Source organism: Apteryx mantelli, chromosome 9 (assembly GCF_036417845.1).
Source record: "Apteryx mantelli isolate bAptMan1 chromosome 9, bAptMan1.hap1, whole genome shotgun sequence".
In the NCBI taxonomy this organism is placed as follows: domain Eukaryota; kingdom Metazoa; phylum Chordata; class Aves; order Apterygiformes; family Apterygidae; genus Apteryx; species Apteryx mantelli.
In genome coordinates this window covers 9,321,940-9,336,364 of record NC_089986.1, presented here as the reverse complement: position 1 = coordinate 9,336,364, position 14,425 = coordinate 9,321,940, and the positions used below count along the sequence as shown (strand labels likewise).

Genomic DNA, 14,425 nt, shown 5'->3' with positions numbered 1-14,425 from the left:
CTATTGCATGGACTGAGTCAGACGTGAGACCTAAGTGATGCACAAGTCATTTGCTGCCCTTTGTCCAGGGGTGAATTTTCCCTAGAATCCTTTACATTGAAAATGTCAATGTATTCATTGACTAAGCTTGGCAAATGGTCACACTGAGCCCTATTTTGGCTGTAGAAAAGAAAGAAGTACTAGTCTCAGCATAAAACAAGATCATATAGACGGTCAACACAAAACAGTAGTTTTTTTCTGTTGTCTGCATAATAATAACATCATGTTTGCATATAGAACAGCTTTTGCATTATTGCTCTACTTATAAGAATATAGTAAGGAAGTTATAACAGACTTGCACATTACAAACTTAAGGTTCTTTGGTGAAGAATGAGAAAACAGTATTTTAGCTGTAAATACATCTCAGAGAAGTTTTTGTTTTTATCTATTGATCCTTTGGATTCTCTCGCAGAGGAGGGAAAGGTATTGAGTCAGCTTTACCATGGCGACAATGGCGACCCCACCGATCATCATGCAGGTGGGCCAGAAGAGGGAGTGGAACAGCACGTTGGAGCTGTACAGTTTAGTTAATATCACATTCTTCTGAACGCCTTCGGGGTCATAAAAGCAGGAGAAGCGCTGGTACTTTCTGAAGTTTTCCATTACAACATTCACAAGCGACATGGATTCTTCATAATTCTTGCCGCACTTGGGTATGTATGAACACTGGGAAGAAATCAGAGGGAAAAGATGCATCTCCAAACCAGATACAATATCTGTTTCAGGTGGTAAGCAGGAAAATCTCAAGATGATTATGGTTTTCATAATAAGAGTGCAATACTATTAAGGTAATAATAAATTTATCACAGACAAAACTCAATATTTTGCACATCTACAGAATTTCCCATTGGAGAGTCTCCAAGTGCTGTACAAACGTTAATGCTTTAATCTGCACAGCAGCCTCGTGAGATAGGTGAATATATTATTACTGCTAATTTACACATGCAAAAATGGAACTGATGAAGTACCTCTTCATCTGAAGTGGCATGCATATTCTCACATTTAGATGGTAATTGCCTGTCTGTAAATACAAATCTGGTGGTTCAGATCTCACTTGCAGATGATCAGTATGATCATAGTGGGCAAAAGAGTTCACTCACAGAGAGGAAGGCCAACCAGAGACCTTTATACAAATTTTCCTTTGAGAGGAATGCCTCAGTTTGGGTCATGTAGGAAGTCTGAGACAAAATACAGATTTTCCCCACTGACATCTCAGAAAGCTTTTATTCAATCTTTAGCTGAAGATCAGCCTGGCTATTTGGATGGCTCTTAGTCTTCTCTTTGACCACTGAGTAATGAAATGATTCACTCTTTCTGAAGGTGTTGCTTGAATTTCAGTCTTGGTCACAGGGACTAGAAAATTTGGGAATAGCTCTATCTAGTGCAGTTCCTAACCAATGTGTAGGGCACAAAGGGAGTGCCTGCAGTGGTGTCTTGCTACCTATTGCTTCAGAAAAACCCAGGAGGAGAGCCAACCCTGAACATAGATACTGGCAAGAAGCCGCTGCAATACTTAATTTACCTTCAGAAACCACCTGTCTGAAACCTGGCACAGCTTGTGCTTCAAAGAGAGAGCACTAGACAAGGCTGGGAGTCTTGCTACGCAGTGGGCATGTTTCAAACATTTCCAGGCAATACTAGAAACAAGTTAATTAAAAAAGCTAGTTTATGGAGTCCATGAGTTGAAGATATTCCATGGGACCTGCAGGCCGGAGTCCCTGGGCTAGTCTGACCATTCCCTTTAAAGTGCCGGTGCTGCCAGGTGCCCTGCCGGACAGCCATGCAATGGCTGAAGCCCCATCCAGACTTTAACGTAGCAACACCTGACTTTGCTGCTGCTGCTGCTAATCTGGAAAGGGGATTGATAGGGACAGCTCAGGGCCCCTTGCTCCCTCCCATCTTTTAGACAGTTACCTGCCTCCACACCTGAAAGCATCCACACTTGAATAGGATTTTGATTAAATTCTCTACCTAGGCAAGAACAGCTTAAGGACGGGGGGGAAGCTGTTGTGTGACTTCAGCTTGAGCACGCACAGAGGGACCAAGTAGATCACCACTCCCTTGCAGTGATGGGCCGATCAAAGGCCCCCTGCTATGCTCCCCTGGCTGCGTTGCTGCATGGCTGAACATGCTTCTGCTGGGCGAGCAGCTAAAGTAGCTTTAGATAATTTAATGAGAGAAAGCAAGTTTTACAAAGGAAAAAAGACTTTTGATTAAAATAATGTGACCCATGACTTTTGATTATTTTTTTTTCAATGTATAAACTCTATAAATGTCCCTCAGTTCTTTTTCATGACCATGCTGTGACTTTTCATAATGTACTGCGACAAATCTCTAGCCCTAATAATGATCAAAGGATTAACCTCATAACAGGATTTGATTGATCCATTGGCAAGTTTATTAGCTGGGAATATGATTTGAAGCACAGCAGAGATACTGTCTGGAGTTAGCAGACTATAGCAGTAAGGGTAGAGCATGTCAGCACTTCCATTATGAATATTTCATAGAACTCTAGAAATTAGAGATGGAAAATCTCAGAGAGGTCATATCTCATCCATTCCCTTGCTGGTGCAGGACTGCTCCCTCCAGGCTATTCTCTTGCGCTCTGCCCAGCTTTGTCTTAAATGTCGGAAGCCACAAGCCCTCTCCCAGTCCCTACTACTCTTTAATATATCATAATCTAACAAGTAGGGGGAATTTTTCAGTGAAGCTGTACCTCAATTTCTTTTACTAAATTATACACTGTCACTGCTCTAAATGTGGTATTTCCAGCTCAGATTTTTTTTTTTTTTTGCAAGCTTGGTGCTATACATTTTTGTTCCTTGAAGTCCCAACTGTTACACGCCTGAGTGAGGAGATTAAATGACAGCTTGGTCACTCTTTGCTGAAGTTCAACAGTCCCCTGCAACGACAGAAAACTGCAGGCACATAAAAGCCCAAATGATGAGATTCCTGGACTCAAAGTCCACGGAAACGTCCCAAGAGTGCAGTGGGAAGGTCTGACTTCCTGCAAGTCTGAGTATTTTCCAAGCATACTGTATTCTTGGGAGACCCAAGGCCCAAGCAGAACTCTAATTGTGGTCTGTAATTCCTAATAGTACTGGAGACATCAGCTACGTCAGGCTAGCTAGGCTGCGAGTGGCAAGCAAGTTTTTAAAAAACCTAAGCTATTAAAGGTAATTGTGCAAGGAAGGTCGATATACTTTGTCAGTGAGCCAGGCTCCTGGCGCTGAGAACTTTTCTCTCTCTGCTGCGGGCTTTTACCCAGTCTATAAGACATGGGTCCCCTTTACTCTATGTCCTAAGTGCCTCGTTCTATTCTTCTGAGCTCTTAGCAGTTCACAGCGCCTCTGCTCAGCTCTGAGGGTTTCCTAGTCCTTGGTGCAAGGACACATTCCTAAAGCGCCTGTGTGTTAAGCTGTGGTCACGAGGTGCTGGTGGCCTCCTTCCAGGACCTGGCTTTTCCAGCAAGAGCTGGAGGATAACACTGTGCTGGCTTTGCTTTTGCTGGCATCTGTTGTGCTGGACAGGTCATTGGCAGGGAAGATGGTAGACATTGATAATGAGATGTTCTGAGTGTTTTCTTTGGTTTGATCTTCATTTAGTTTACTTCAATATATGGCAGGGGATTGTCTATATATAATTACGCTATATCGGTGAATCTAGATTACTAAATCGATACTGTTTTGTTACTCTTCTGTACTGTCAAACACATAGAAATCTGAAAGAAAACAATGTCTGGATCTCTACCTCCGTTAAGGATTCTGTGATACGACATGAGAAAAGTGGCTCTTGTGTTTTTTGCAATCCGATTAGAAGAAGGGCATACTAGATAGTGACAAAAAGAACTTGTCTTAAGATATTCCAGCTCAACTTCCCTACTTTAAAGGATTGGATACTTTGTACAGGTTACTTGGTTCAAAGATTTGCTTAATGTAGGGCCAGCTGATCAGGTTGCTCAGCGACTTGTCTGGTCAAGTTATGAATATCTCCAAGGCTGGGGAATCCCGAAACATCTCTGGGCAACCTGGAAGCAGCTTCATTAAGTCAGTGAAGTCACACTGACAACAGTATTGCCAGAGAAGCCCCTAATTCAGGCGAGAAGTGAAATGCATAGCTCTCGTTCTCTTTCTGTGGCTGGGGTGTTTGTCACTGTCATACTGAGCTTGCAAGTTGGGATTCGAAACACCTCGTTTATACTCTTATAAGACGTGCTGCAGCAATCTTGATGAGAAAGTGGCCAGGACCTCAGTTTACATCTCTTCTGAAAAGTGAAAGAGGTTGGACTGAGGGCTGAAGGAGGAGTTTTGTGTCTGCCATTAGCCTGATATTTATTTCTACAGACTGAATCTTCCAACCCCAGTCCAGAAGTGGGTCTGCTGGGAATTGCAGCCGAACATTGCTGCTCCACCTGCACTACACGAACTCCCCTCTGGGTTATAAATACCTGAACTTTCAGTGGGAAACCATGAGATGCCACCATCATTTCTCAATATCAGGCAGTTATAGCTGGCATAACAGTGATTTTGGTGATTAAAGTCTGCTTGTTATCTCACTTACGGAGCATGGATATAAATCAGCTGTAACCCCAATGACATGAAAAGAATCAAAGTGATATAGTATAAGATCAGAATGAGGACTTGAGAACTGCTTTAAATACTGCATCCCTTCCTCGGCGTGACAAACTGGCTCCGTGGTCTGAGAGCAAGGGGACACCGGTCCGATCTGCTTTCCCCAGAGGCTGTTACAGCATCTGACAGTTGAAAAGAGAAAGTGCAGCAGCAAAAGCATTTAAGCTGCTGTGGTTGTAGTATTGACAAGGGGCTGCACTTGTCTTAGAGGCTAGAGATAAAATATGCAGAGCGAGAGCAATGAAAAGGCATGAAAAATCTTGTGTGCTTTTCTGGGAAAGATTCAAGCAGCTTGACTGGCATCCATTTACTTCCCATTGATTCTGACTGGAGACTGACGGCAGTACGCTGTATATCTCAATATAAACTGCACCTACTCCTTACCTGACCTTTTGGGAAGACAGCAAGTTTATCTAGCAGCTTTCTAGATTAATCATTATTTAAAATCAAAGTGCATTTTCCTCAGTCTGAGCAGGTGACAAGAAGGGGAGAGGGACGGGCTGCAGCTGCTGCTCTGCGTGCAGGGTGATGAGCATGAGATGGAAAGGTTGGCAGGGTTATGCCGACCTTTTGAAGGTCACTCGTGTTGGCCACTCTCTGCAACATTGCCAGGAATGTTAGGGCTCAGTGACACAGGGTATGGTGTTTTTTTCTTTCTTTCTTTTTCTTTTTTTTTTTTTCCCAAGGAGGAAGGTAAGAAATGCAGACCTCCAATATAGGAGTAGGTGGAAGGAGGGACGTACCGAGCGTGGGGGGAAATCACGCAGAGAAGGAGTGCCAGGGTGCACATAGAGACTGAGCAGAAAGACGGTGAACATTGCGCAGGGGATGTCCGGGATGCTCTGAGCCTGCTAGTCTGTCTGGAAAATACCTTGTTATTTTTCCCCAGTCCAAGGCACTGCGGTTGCATTAAAACCGTGACAAATCCTGAACACCCAGGCCCTGAAACGGGACCTGGCTGCCCTTCCAGCTCTCCCGCAGAGGCCTGTGAGGCTTCGCGAAGGGAGCGGGTCTGCGTGAGGGCTCTCTGCGCCGAGAGCGGGACGAGGGGGCTGCGGACGTCGCCCCGATTGCCTGCACCACCTTAGGAAAGTCGCTGCTCCCAAGTCCTTCTGTAATGAAGGTGCTTGGGAATGGTTTTGAGCACAAGCAGTCCCTAGACTGTTTGGGAGCAGCCTGAGGCTCATATAACGGCTCTGAGGGAGCTGGTGCGTTTCCTGGGCCCTGCGATCCTGGATCAGCCTTATTTTGCATCCCAGGCCTATAACGGCCCCAGCTGCTTTTAACCAACCAGCTGGAGCCGACTCTTGCTCGGGGCCTTCACTGCCGTCTGGGAGCAATATTTTAGTTTCTCAGCAGAGACCGATGACAAACGAAGGAAGGAAGCAGAGGCAATACTGATGACTGGTTAGCGGAGAAGCTCCCTGACCTCAGCGGTAACCGCTGCCTCGCTGCCCCTGCGGGTGCCTGTCCTGCATACTGCACCGAAAATACTGCTCCGGGGCCGTGAGGAGGACAGGGCCTCCTGACCAGAGAGCTGAGATTTGCTGTGCTGATCTGAGCGCGCTGAAACTTGGAGTCTCTGTTCATTCCAGCTGGGCATGAGGAGGCAGGTATTTTATTCACATTACAATCAAGGGCCAAGCTCCACTTGAAACTGCATTTGGATTCAGAGCACATAGCCAGCAGCACATCAGGAAAACCTAGGAATCCTCCTGAGAGCGGCGCTTAACCTGTAAAACAACCTTGGGCTGGAGAAGGATTAACTGTGCCTACATTAAATTAAGAGGATGCCACGCCTGGGAGAATTTCAAAGTTGATTTCAGCAAACAAAAATCATCAGTAACAGAATTTGGACATTTATGCTGAATCTTCTGATTTGTTTGAGTCCACTGGAGGACAGAGACTGACCTGATCTGTTTTAATCGAACTGTGGCAGGTGTGTCGCCGGATTTTGCTTCTGCACCAGCAGAAAGTTAAGTCTGTCCTGCCGGTGGAGTAGAGCGCCTGAGGCCGAGCGCCTCCCTTCTGCGTTACCGCAGACCTGGGAGGGGAGGTGAGGACACTGCTCTTCGTTTCACAGTTTGGCTCCGGAGGACTTTGTACACCAGCCACAGGAGTTAATTATCCAGCAGAATAACTGGCCCGGTGAAACCAGTCAGTGCTTTGACTAATTTTAATATCACTTCATCTTAATATGCAGAAGCAATTTGGTCTGCTGAACTGCTCCCATAAATAGAAACACAATAGGTTACGCTGTCAGCAGCCTGAACCAGGGCTGGGCTGGGCTGCGCTGCGGTTTGCCGGGTGCCTGTAGTTTGGGGTTCGGTGACCTTGGAGAACTAAGTAGTTAATGCAGATCTGGTGCTTTGAAATCTGAGCGATTTAGCTGCATCTCGGGTTGCTGCAGCTTGGAGGCTTTTGCGCCCAGGCACTGCAAGCGCAAAGAAGAGGAGGTGGGAGAGGGGCATTTAGCAGTCCGGTCCACAGCGTCCTGCCGCACAAAGGAAGCGAGCAGCCACCTGCGAACAGCCGGTTGCTTGCCTCGGCTGTGATGCACACAGCACTGCGTCACCGGCACAGCTGTGACTGTAGGCCGGAGGAAGCGACGCCTTCTGTGCATCGCTATGTTCATTATAGCCTCCAGACATGAGCTGCCTCAGTCCCACCTGGATCAAGTTACGTCGGATTTTACACTTGCTGAAGCAGAGAGAGGGTTTTTTTTTTATGCAGATTTGTTAAAAATAATTTTTATTTCAATGTCTGGTACCAGGGAAATGGTGCAAGAAAGATTGGCTGACTCCTTAATTTATATAAGCTCAGAAACTAGGCCTTTTATTTTTATGCTACTCTTTTTATTTTGACAATCTCTCACTGGCAGACTATCAGCATCTTTGTGCCACCCATAGGGATAAATTTTGTGTCCTGATCCTGGTGGCACAGCTGACCGCGCTGGAGCTAGTCTGGGCACCGAATTTGTCACCAGAGATCCAGATGGAGACAAGTCTGCTTTAGACATGGGGACTTCTGTTCCTCCCTGTCGCCATGCTCAGCCTCGCAGTAATAAAGCCATTTCTGTTCTCACCACCACAGATGCTCCACGTACATTGCTAGAGGTGTTAAGACATAATGCAGAGCCATACCCGAATGGGAAGTGATTTGTCCGCAGCTCCCCCAGAATATACACGTGATGAGGGCTCAGCACTCGTTTGCCTCTGTAAAACACTGCTTACGCTGCAAAGGATGAGGAGATGGAGAGCAGGCAACCGCAGCTGCTGCAGGCCAGGGGCAGGTGCCAGCCCCGGGCTGGGAGGACACGGCCCTGCATGGGACAAGCTGCGCTCCCAGGGTGGGACAGCGCTGGGACAGTGCCATAGCCTCTGCTCCCCTGCAAACAGCTCCGTGTAGTGCTACCGTGGTGCAGGCTCAGGGGTTTACTTCCGCTCTCGTATGGGTTTCTAGGCAGGGATCTCCCCATGGGAGTGCGGCGATGGAGCTTAACTGGAAATTTGAGGGCTGTGGGACGGCAGTGGTTTGTGCTGTCCCCCCTTATGGGACACCCCATGAGCACAAGGGACAGCCCAACCCACAGCGGGAATTCAGTTCACACACTGATTTCTGCTGTCTCTGCTCCACATTTACCAAGGAAGTCAGAGCTGGAAGCCTTATGTTGCTTCAAGAGGATGAATGTGTATAGCAGGGTGAGCAGCCCTCCAGAAACCCATGGGAGAAGAAATTTTGTTCCATGCTCCTACCTCAGAATTAATTTTCATTGTTTCTTCAGTGTGGTAGAGTAGAAGCTTTTGGCCAGAAGAGGTGAGATTAACGTACACCTGTAGGCAGGGGTACTGAGAGATTTTCCAGCAGTCTGGACCGCAGCTAAATGAGCAGTTGAAGGTTTCTGTGATGGATGCGTTGAGAAGCGTGCACTGAGCCTCTTCTGTCCAGACACTAAGTAGAAAAAAAGAAATGTTAGAGCATGGCAAGGATGGGCAATGAGCACTAAATGCAGCTCAGGGTTTCTGTCGGAGATATACCCGTGGACACCTTACAGGAGAGAGTATATTCTGCTGGGTTTTGGAGCAGCGGCTGGACTTTCTCAGTACAAGTCACATGTCACAGACTGGGGGAATTATTCTGTAGTACTAAAAGTTTGTGTCTTCAGCATAAAAATATATGATTCACATATGTTCTGTCTACCTATACATGAAAAGGGGACTGGAACTTCTGCAGAAGGTATATTTGAGATTAAAGGGAATCAACAGAAAAATCAGAGAAGAAAACTGAGCAGCATGCCCAGGGGAGAGTGCAAAGCACATGGCAACTGTGATGGGGCGTCTTGAAGCAAGACTCGACAGCTAACCGCAAAGTCCAGTTCATCTCCAAAAGCAGGATGTGAGGACAGCTTTGCATTACCAGTGTACACGTATTCATGTATGTATCCACACACCCATATACAAGTGATACTGCATGCAACTCTGCCTGTGGAAAGGCTTTTTCTAGTGACAACTCATTAGGTTTTCAATAAGCTTAATCAGCTGATGTAATCATTCTGGAGAATTTTAGCTTATCTCACATTCACCAGCGGCCAAAACCGATGATGATGGAGCCTAGCTACGTACGGACAACATTCACTTGGATTTCTTGTTCGTTTTTCAAAATCTATGGCTACATTTTCTTTTGGGACAGGAGCAGTGAGAAGGGCGCACTGACACCTCTGTGCCCTTTATGAGCCTGGGGAGAGGTTTCGCCCCCTGGTTCTCCTTTTGGCCCTTCCTGGCGGCGCAGGGAGCCTGAAGCCCTGCGTCCCTCCTGCCCCGGTCTCAGCAGACATGGGCTGTGCCATGCCCAGCTGTGCGCCGATGCGAGGCGCAGGCTGCTCAGCCCCTGAGCTCGCAGCCCGGCGCAATTGTCCCGCTGCTATTGCTACTCCCGATGAGCCTTGCTGGGAACTGGAAGAAAGGGATGGGCTGAGGGTCTGCCTGCCAGGTAACGAAGCCTACGAAAAGCTTTAGATGGTAAGCGCTATCAAAGATCTCTGACTAATTCTCTTGGCATTTCAGTTTGGCAGTAATTAAGCTTGTTTATTGCATTTTACATTTTTATTAAATTATGCTATGATTTCTGGGGGGAAATCAAGTGAAAGGATTTTTTTTTTCCTCTCAGGCAGTATGTTGTTGGTGGGTGTCACTGTCTGTAAGGGAGAATGACCCCTAAGGAGATCTGGCTGTGGATGTCCTAGCTCTGCCAAAAGAAGTGACAGCAAAGACTCCTGGCCTTTCTTCCTCATTTCTTCAATTTTACCTTTCTGACTGCTGTTTTATTCATATATGGAGGTAACAGATTAACACCTACCTACAACAGACTTGTAGAAAGCTGGAATATTTGATACCTTGTAGGTGTTTCCATATATTTGGGCAATTTTTCACATAGCTCATAATATAAATCAGCTTTCCGAATGAGCAGTTTTGACCTTAACAGCCTCTGCAATTGACCCTGATATTGCTAAAGGGTCTGGGAGAGCAATCTGGAAATGTACATACTCTTAGATATCTAACTGGGCTTGATCTCTGTCTTCAAAATCTAAATGTTGCCTGGATTTTAAAAAGAGATTAGATATTTTTATCACACAAATAAGGTGCTGAAAATCAAGACAAATGATCTTCATGCATCATGGCTTCTCCTGTTCATTGCAGGGTCAAGAAGGAATATTTTCCTGAACCGATGACACAACTGAGGATATTCATACTATTTAATTTTAGGCACTTAACATACATGCCTAAGTAAGAAGTCTAGGGTGGATGAGCCAAAGCATGCCAGATATTGACCACTGCCAGAGTATGATTTTGGGCATGACAGACTAATGTTTTGATTCACAGTTACACATTTTTCATTCTCATAACTTCACTGATTAGGGCAGAAAAAACATTGTTGACAATCTTATTACAGTCTGGGGTAGATTTTAAATAGGGCTGGTGCTTGAAAACTGCTTTCGAATACTGCTAATGAATCACCAATCAAACTTTCTGCTCCTTAACAGAGAAGCTGGAGAAGACCTCAGAAAAATTAAGTGCAGTGCAATAATAATGAAAGATGATCTTTCACTTTCAGCAAATTACTATATTTCTGTAGGATTTCACTTCTTAGAATGAAAATATTAACCCACATGGGAAGCTACATGCTACAAAGCAGCTTGATTTCTTTCTGAAATTGAATCTCCATTTTTCATTTGAAAGTGCATTTATTCTCTAGGCTGCTAAATATTTTTGCTGGTCCCTCCTGAATTTGACTGGGCTTCACAGCAACAGCCAAACAGCAAAGCCCAAGAGGTTTACAGGGTTCAGCACACCAGCTGAACCAGGGACTTATATACAACCCAGACTGTGTGATAGGGAGTACACGCAGAATCCAAAGCCTTTTACCACCCCTCGGCTATAATTAAACTTGTGTTAAACTATGGCAAACCTAAAATGTTTTTTCAAGCAAAGGTTCTAATTCTTCCCTCATTTATGCCAGTATCACTCAACTTGCTTTCATTATAGCTATGCCTAATTTACACTCGGGTAAGGAACTGCAGAATCAGGCCTGCACTGGCCAAAAGAAAGATTATAAAACTTTAATGAAAAGAGTAAAAGGAAAAAGCTAGAGGAAGTCAGCTGGAGCAGATAGTCTGAGATGAGGGTGACCATAATGAAATTACCTTTGCATGTAAGACCGCAGCAGGGTGATTCCCAGGAGAAAGTACATCATGATTGAGCACACCATCATGGCCAGCCCCAGGAGTATGGCCCGGTCTTCTCCGGCTTTTAGGGCTGTGACTGTTTTCCTTTTATCCAGTAGATCGTGATCCCTGATTTTTTGGTAAATATTTCTGAGGTTGAAAATAATACATTCTTATGTGAAGTTCATATTTAATCAATGAACCCTCTAAAGGGTGGGTAGTTCCACCTCCATACCCATCTCGTAGGAGAGAAAGGCTTAAGGGTCCTCAGATGTCCTTTTTCAACGGGTTCACTCTGACCTGGTGGAAATTTATTCATCTCCAAAATAAATTACAGCCATTTCTGAAAAGGTAAAAACCTCTTATTGCAAATATAAACATTAGACACTTGTGCCAGCTCAGTAAATCCTTCTTTGGTGCAGCTTCATTGGCTCAGTAGAATTATACCATAGATGCATTTGACCTGTCAATTCCAGCTTATGCCACTAAAATAGCTTTAGGTATATGAAGTGTCTTTTTTTCAGCTGAACAGGGCAAACAGACTTATTGTAGTGTAAGATTTTTACACTCAAGGTAAGACTTGTCAATAGCTAACGTAGAAAATAGCCTGAAGAAAGTAGTGGAAAAAATTATCTGAAAGGACCACATTCTTTCTTGATTCCCGACAGGTTAGTGATTTGGGTAATTTTCCACCCTGAGCATGACTCAAAGTTCATGAAAGACAAGGGGGATTTTGCAATTGATTTCTGCGGGTTTTTGATTGGGAGCTTATTTACTGTATTAAAAAGTAGCTTTCTGGAAGCCCATTTACTCATTACAGTGAAAACCCTCACAGAAAATTATCCACCAAAGCAATTTGTTCCGGGATTTTAAAAAGAAGAAACAACAAACCATTCCCCTTCAGCAGAGTCCTTTCCATTTTCTAACCATAAGTCTTTCTTTCATCTCCAAGCCTTTGATGATTCAATGGGTCATGAGGACACAATGGTGAAGAAGGAAATATTTGAGTACATTTCAAACACACTTAAACTTTGTGGGTTTAAAATGTACTTACAGACCTGAGGCTGGTCAAAATCTCCTGTGTTTTCTGTTACGGTTCTTTTGAATCATCCAGGCAGCACCCGATGCATGTGAACCGCACACCTCTGAGCCCTGGCACCACCATAACATGGACATAGTAGTACACGTGGAAGAAGTTCCTCTTCTACTGTCTGCAAAATGGCAGGTGAGCAACATCAACATCACTTTGGGTTCTAGCAAACCCACCACTCATTTAAGCTGAAACCACCAAGTTTCACTCATCCTTGTAAAAAGCAGTGTGTGATAGACCAACCGCATAACTTACATTCACCAACAGGGACAAAGATATAGTCAGGGTTAAGACATATGTAAAACCCTAAATTAACACAGTAGAAACAAGAAAGAAATGAAATCCTTGAAACCTGAATTGAGTTTGGGTTTAGATGAGTGAGTCATAGCCAGGAAAAGCACATATGGTGTGGGGTTTTATAGCAAAAAATTTTCTTAGATGCTACTAAAGTCAGATAGTCTCCCAAACCTAAGAACCACTAAAGTTTCTTCAACCTACTGTGATATACTTTAGGTATTCATGGTTTCTCTTCAAAATCATCCTTTAAAGCTTGTCAATGTTTTCCTAGTTACAAATGAAAGGGTAATTCAGGCTGCTGAAATTTTCCCTGGTGTTGGGGAGTGGAATATATTGGGAACTAGTGGATTCCGTTGCCTTCAAAGAAGTGTTGTAGAATAATAATCTAATGTTAGTTTTCTATTATTATTTATCAAACTGTATTTAACTCTGAGAGCTACTATTACGATTTGCATTGCTCCCAAATGGAAGCAGGCAGGAAGGCAGAAATTGTCATGCAGTTCCAGAACATTAGCCGATCACATAGCATAACTTATGTCAGCGCGCAGACATAAAACAGACACAGTGCAATCAGTCATTAATGTCACCAGAGCAGCTAGAACGTAAAAGTGGTACAAATGGACAATTTAAAAACAAATAGCTAATTGAGAATGGTTACAAATACCTCCTACATGGCCTTGAGCCAAGAAACGTGCAGTGAGAGGTAAAAGAGATGAACTGAAGGGTATGTCGTAGATCTGTCTAGCAGGGACTGGCAAACAAACAGAAGCGTGCACAGACTGCGTGCCAAGCAGGTCTCCCGGGTGCGCTGGCCATGGTAAATAAAGCTAAATAAAGCTCTGCCTATGGGGTCATGCTAGGAGCAGTTGTTTGGTTGCTCTGTTGCTGATATTTGTTATTAAAAGCCCTAAACAACAGAACAGTGGCAGTCTGGTGCACTTTGTCAAGGGCTTTTCCTCCTGAATCCCTGCAACAAGTCAATCTGATAACATATGCCAAGCTGTGCGGTGGTGTCGGCACGTGCTAACACGTGACACACCAGTCTTGAAGCAGTCTCAGGAGACAGGCTGAGTAACCATCCCTCCTCCTCCCCACTTGCGTCCGCTCTGTAGGAGGTGGCAGCTTGTTTCTGCTGATGCCAGGAGCTTCTGCTCTTATCAGTCTTCATGTTTTGCCCCAGGGAGCCCTGGCTTTGGGGCACATGATGCAGCACATGTGCGCCTTTGAGTAGAATATTTTACAACTAACAGAAGAGCCTCAGCATCGTCTTAGCTGGAGGGGCAAAGTCGTTTTAGGAGAACATTCGTCTTTCCCGCCACCTGCAGCGTGGGTCTATGAAGGGGTGGCCTGTGTGTGTGTGTGTGTCGCTCCCTGGGGTGGGATTTCGCATATGTGTGAACTTTTGGCACAGCCAAGGGACCTCTTTCTGCTCACTGGGCTGGAAGAGCACTGTGCTTAGCCAGCTGATTTTGGATCCAAGGGCTGCACAGCCACAATTAGCTGACTGCTGCGGTTTGTATAAATACAGATCACTGCATCCTGGACATTACTCATCTCAGTGACTCTGCCTAGTAATTGTGATTACATATGATCACTCCCCAAATATGACACTGCTTGTTTTTATAGAAGTTCCAGGTGTCAGAACAT

The 14,425-nt window shown here is 44.9% G+C and overlaps 1 protein-coding gene across 4 annotated transcripts in view; it reads right to left on the bottom strand.

Annotated features, from left to right (window-relative positions):
- Positions 1–206: 206 nt before the first annotated feature.
- LOC106482246 (calcium-activated potassium channel subunit beta-2) overlaps positions 207–14,425 on the bottom strand; it is a 112,178-nt gene continuing 97,959 nt past the window's right edge. For 3 of the 4 annotated variants that reach the window (XM_067301426.1, XM_067301427.1, XM_067301428.1), the window contains 3 exons: positions 11,371–11,541; positions 8,426–8,621; positions 207–705 (listed from right to left, as the gene is read on the bottom strand). In XM_067301426.1, the coding sequence (XP_067157527.1) occupies positions 421–705; positions 8,426–8,621; positions 11,371–11,541 (652 nt within the window). In that variant the 3' untranslated portion in view covers positions 207–420. The remainder of the gene's footprint in view (positions 706–8,425; positions 8,622–11,370; positions 11,542–14,425) is intronic. The other variant, XM_067301429.1, reaches the window with a different exon arrangement.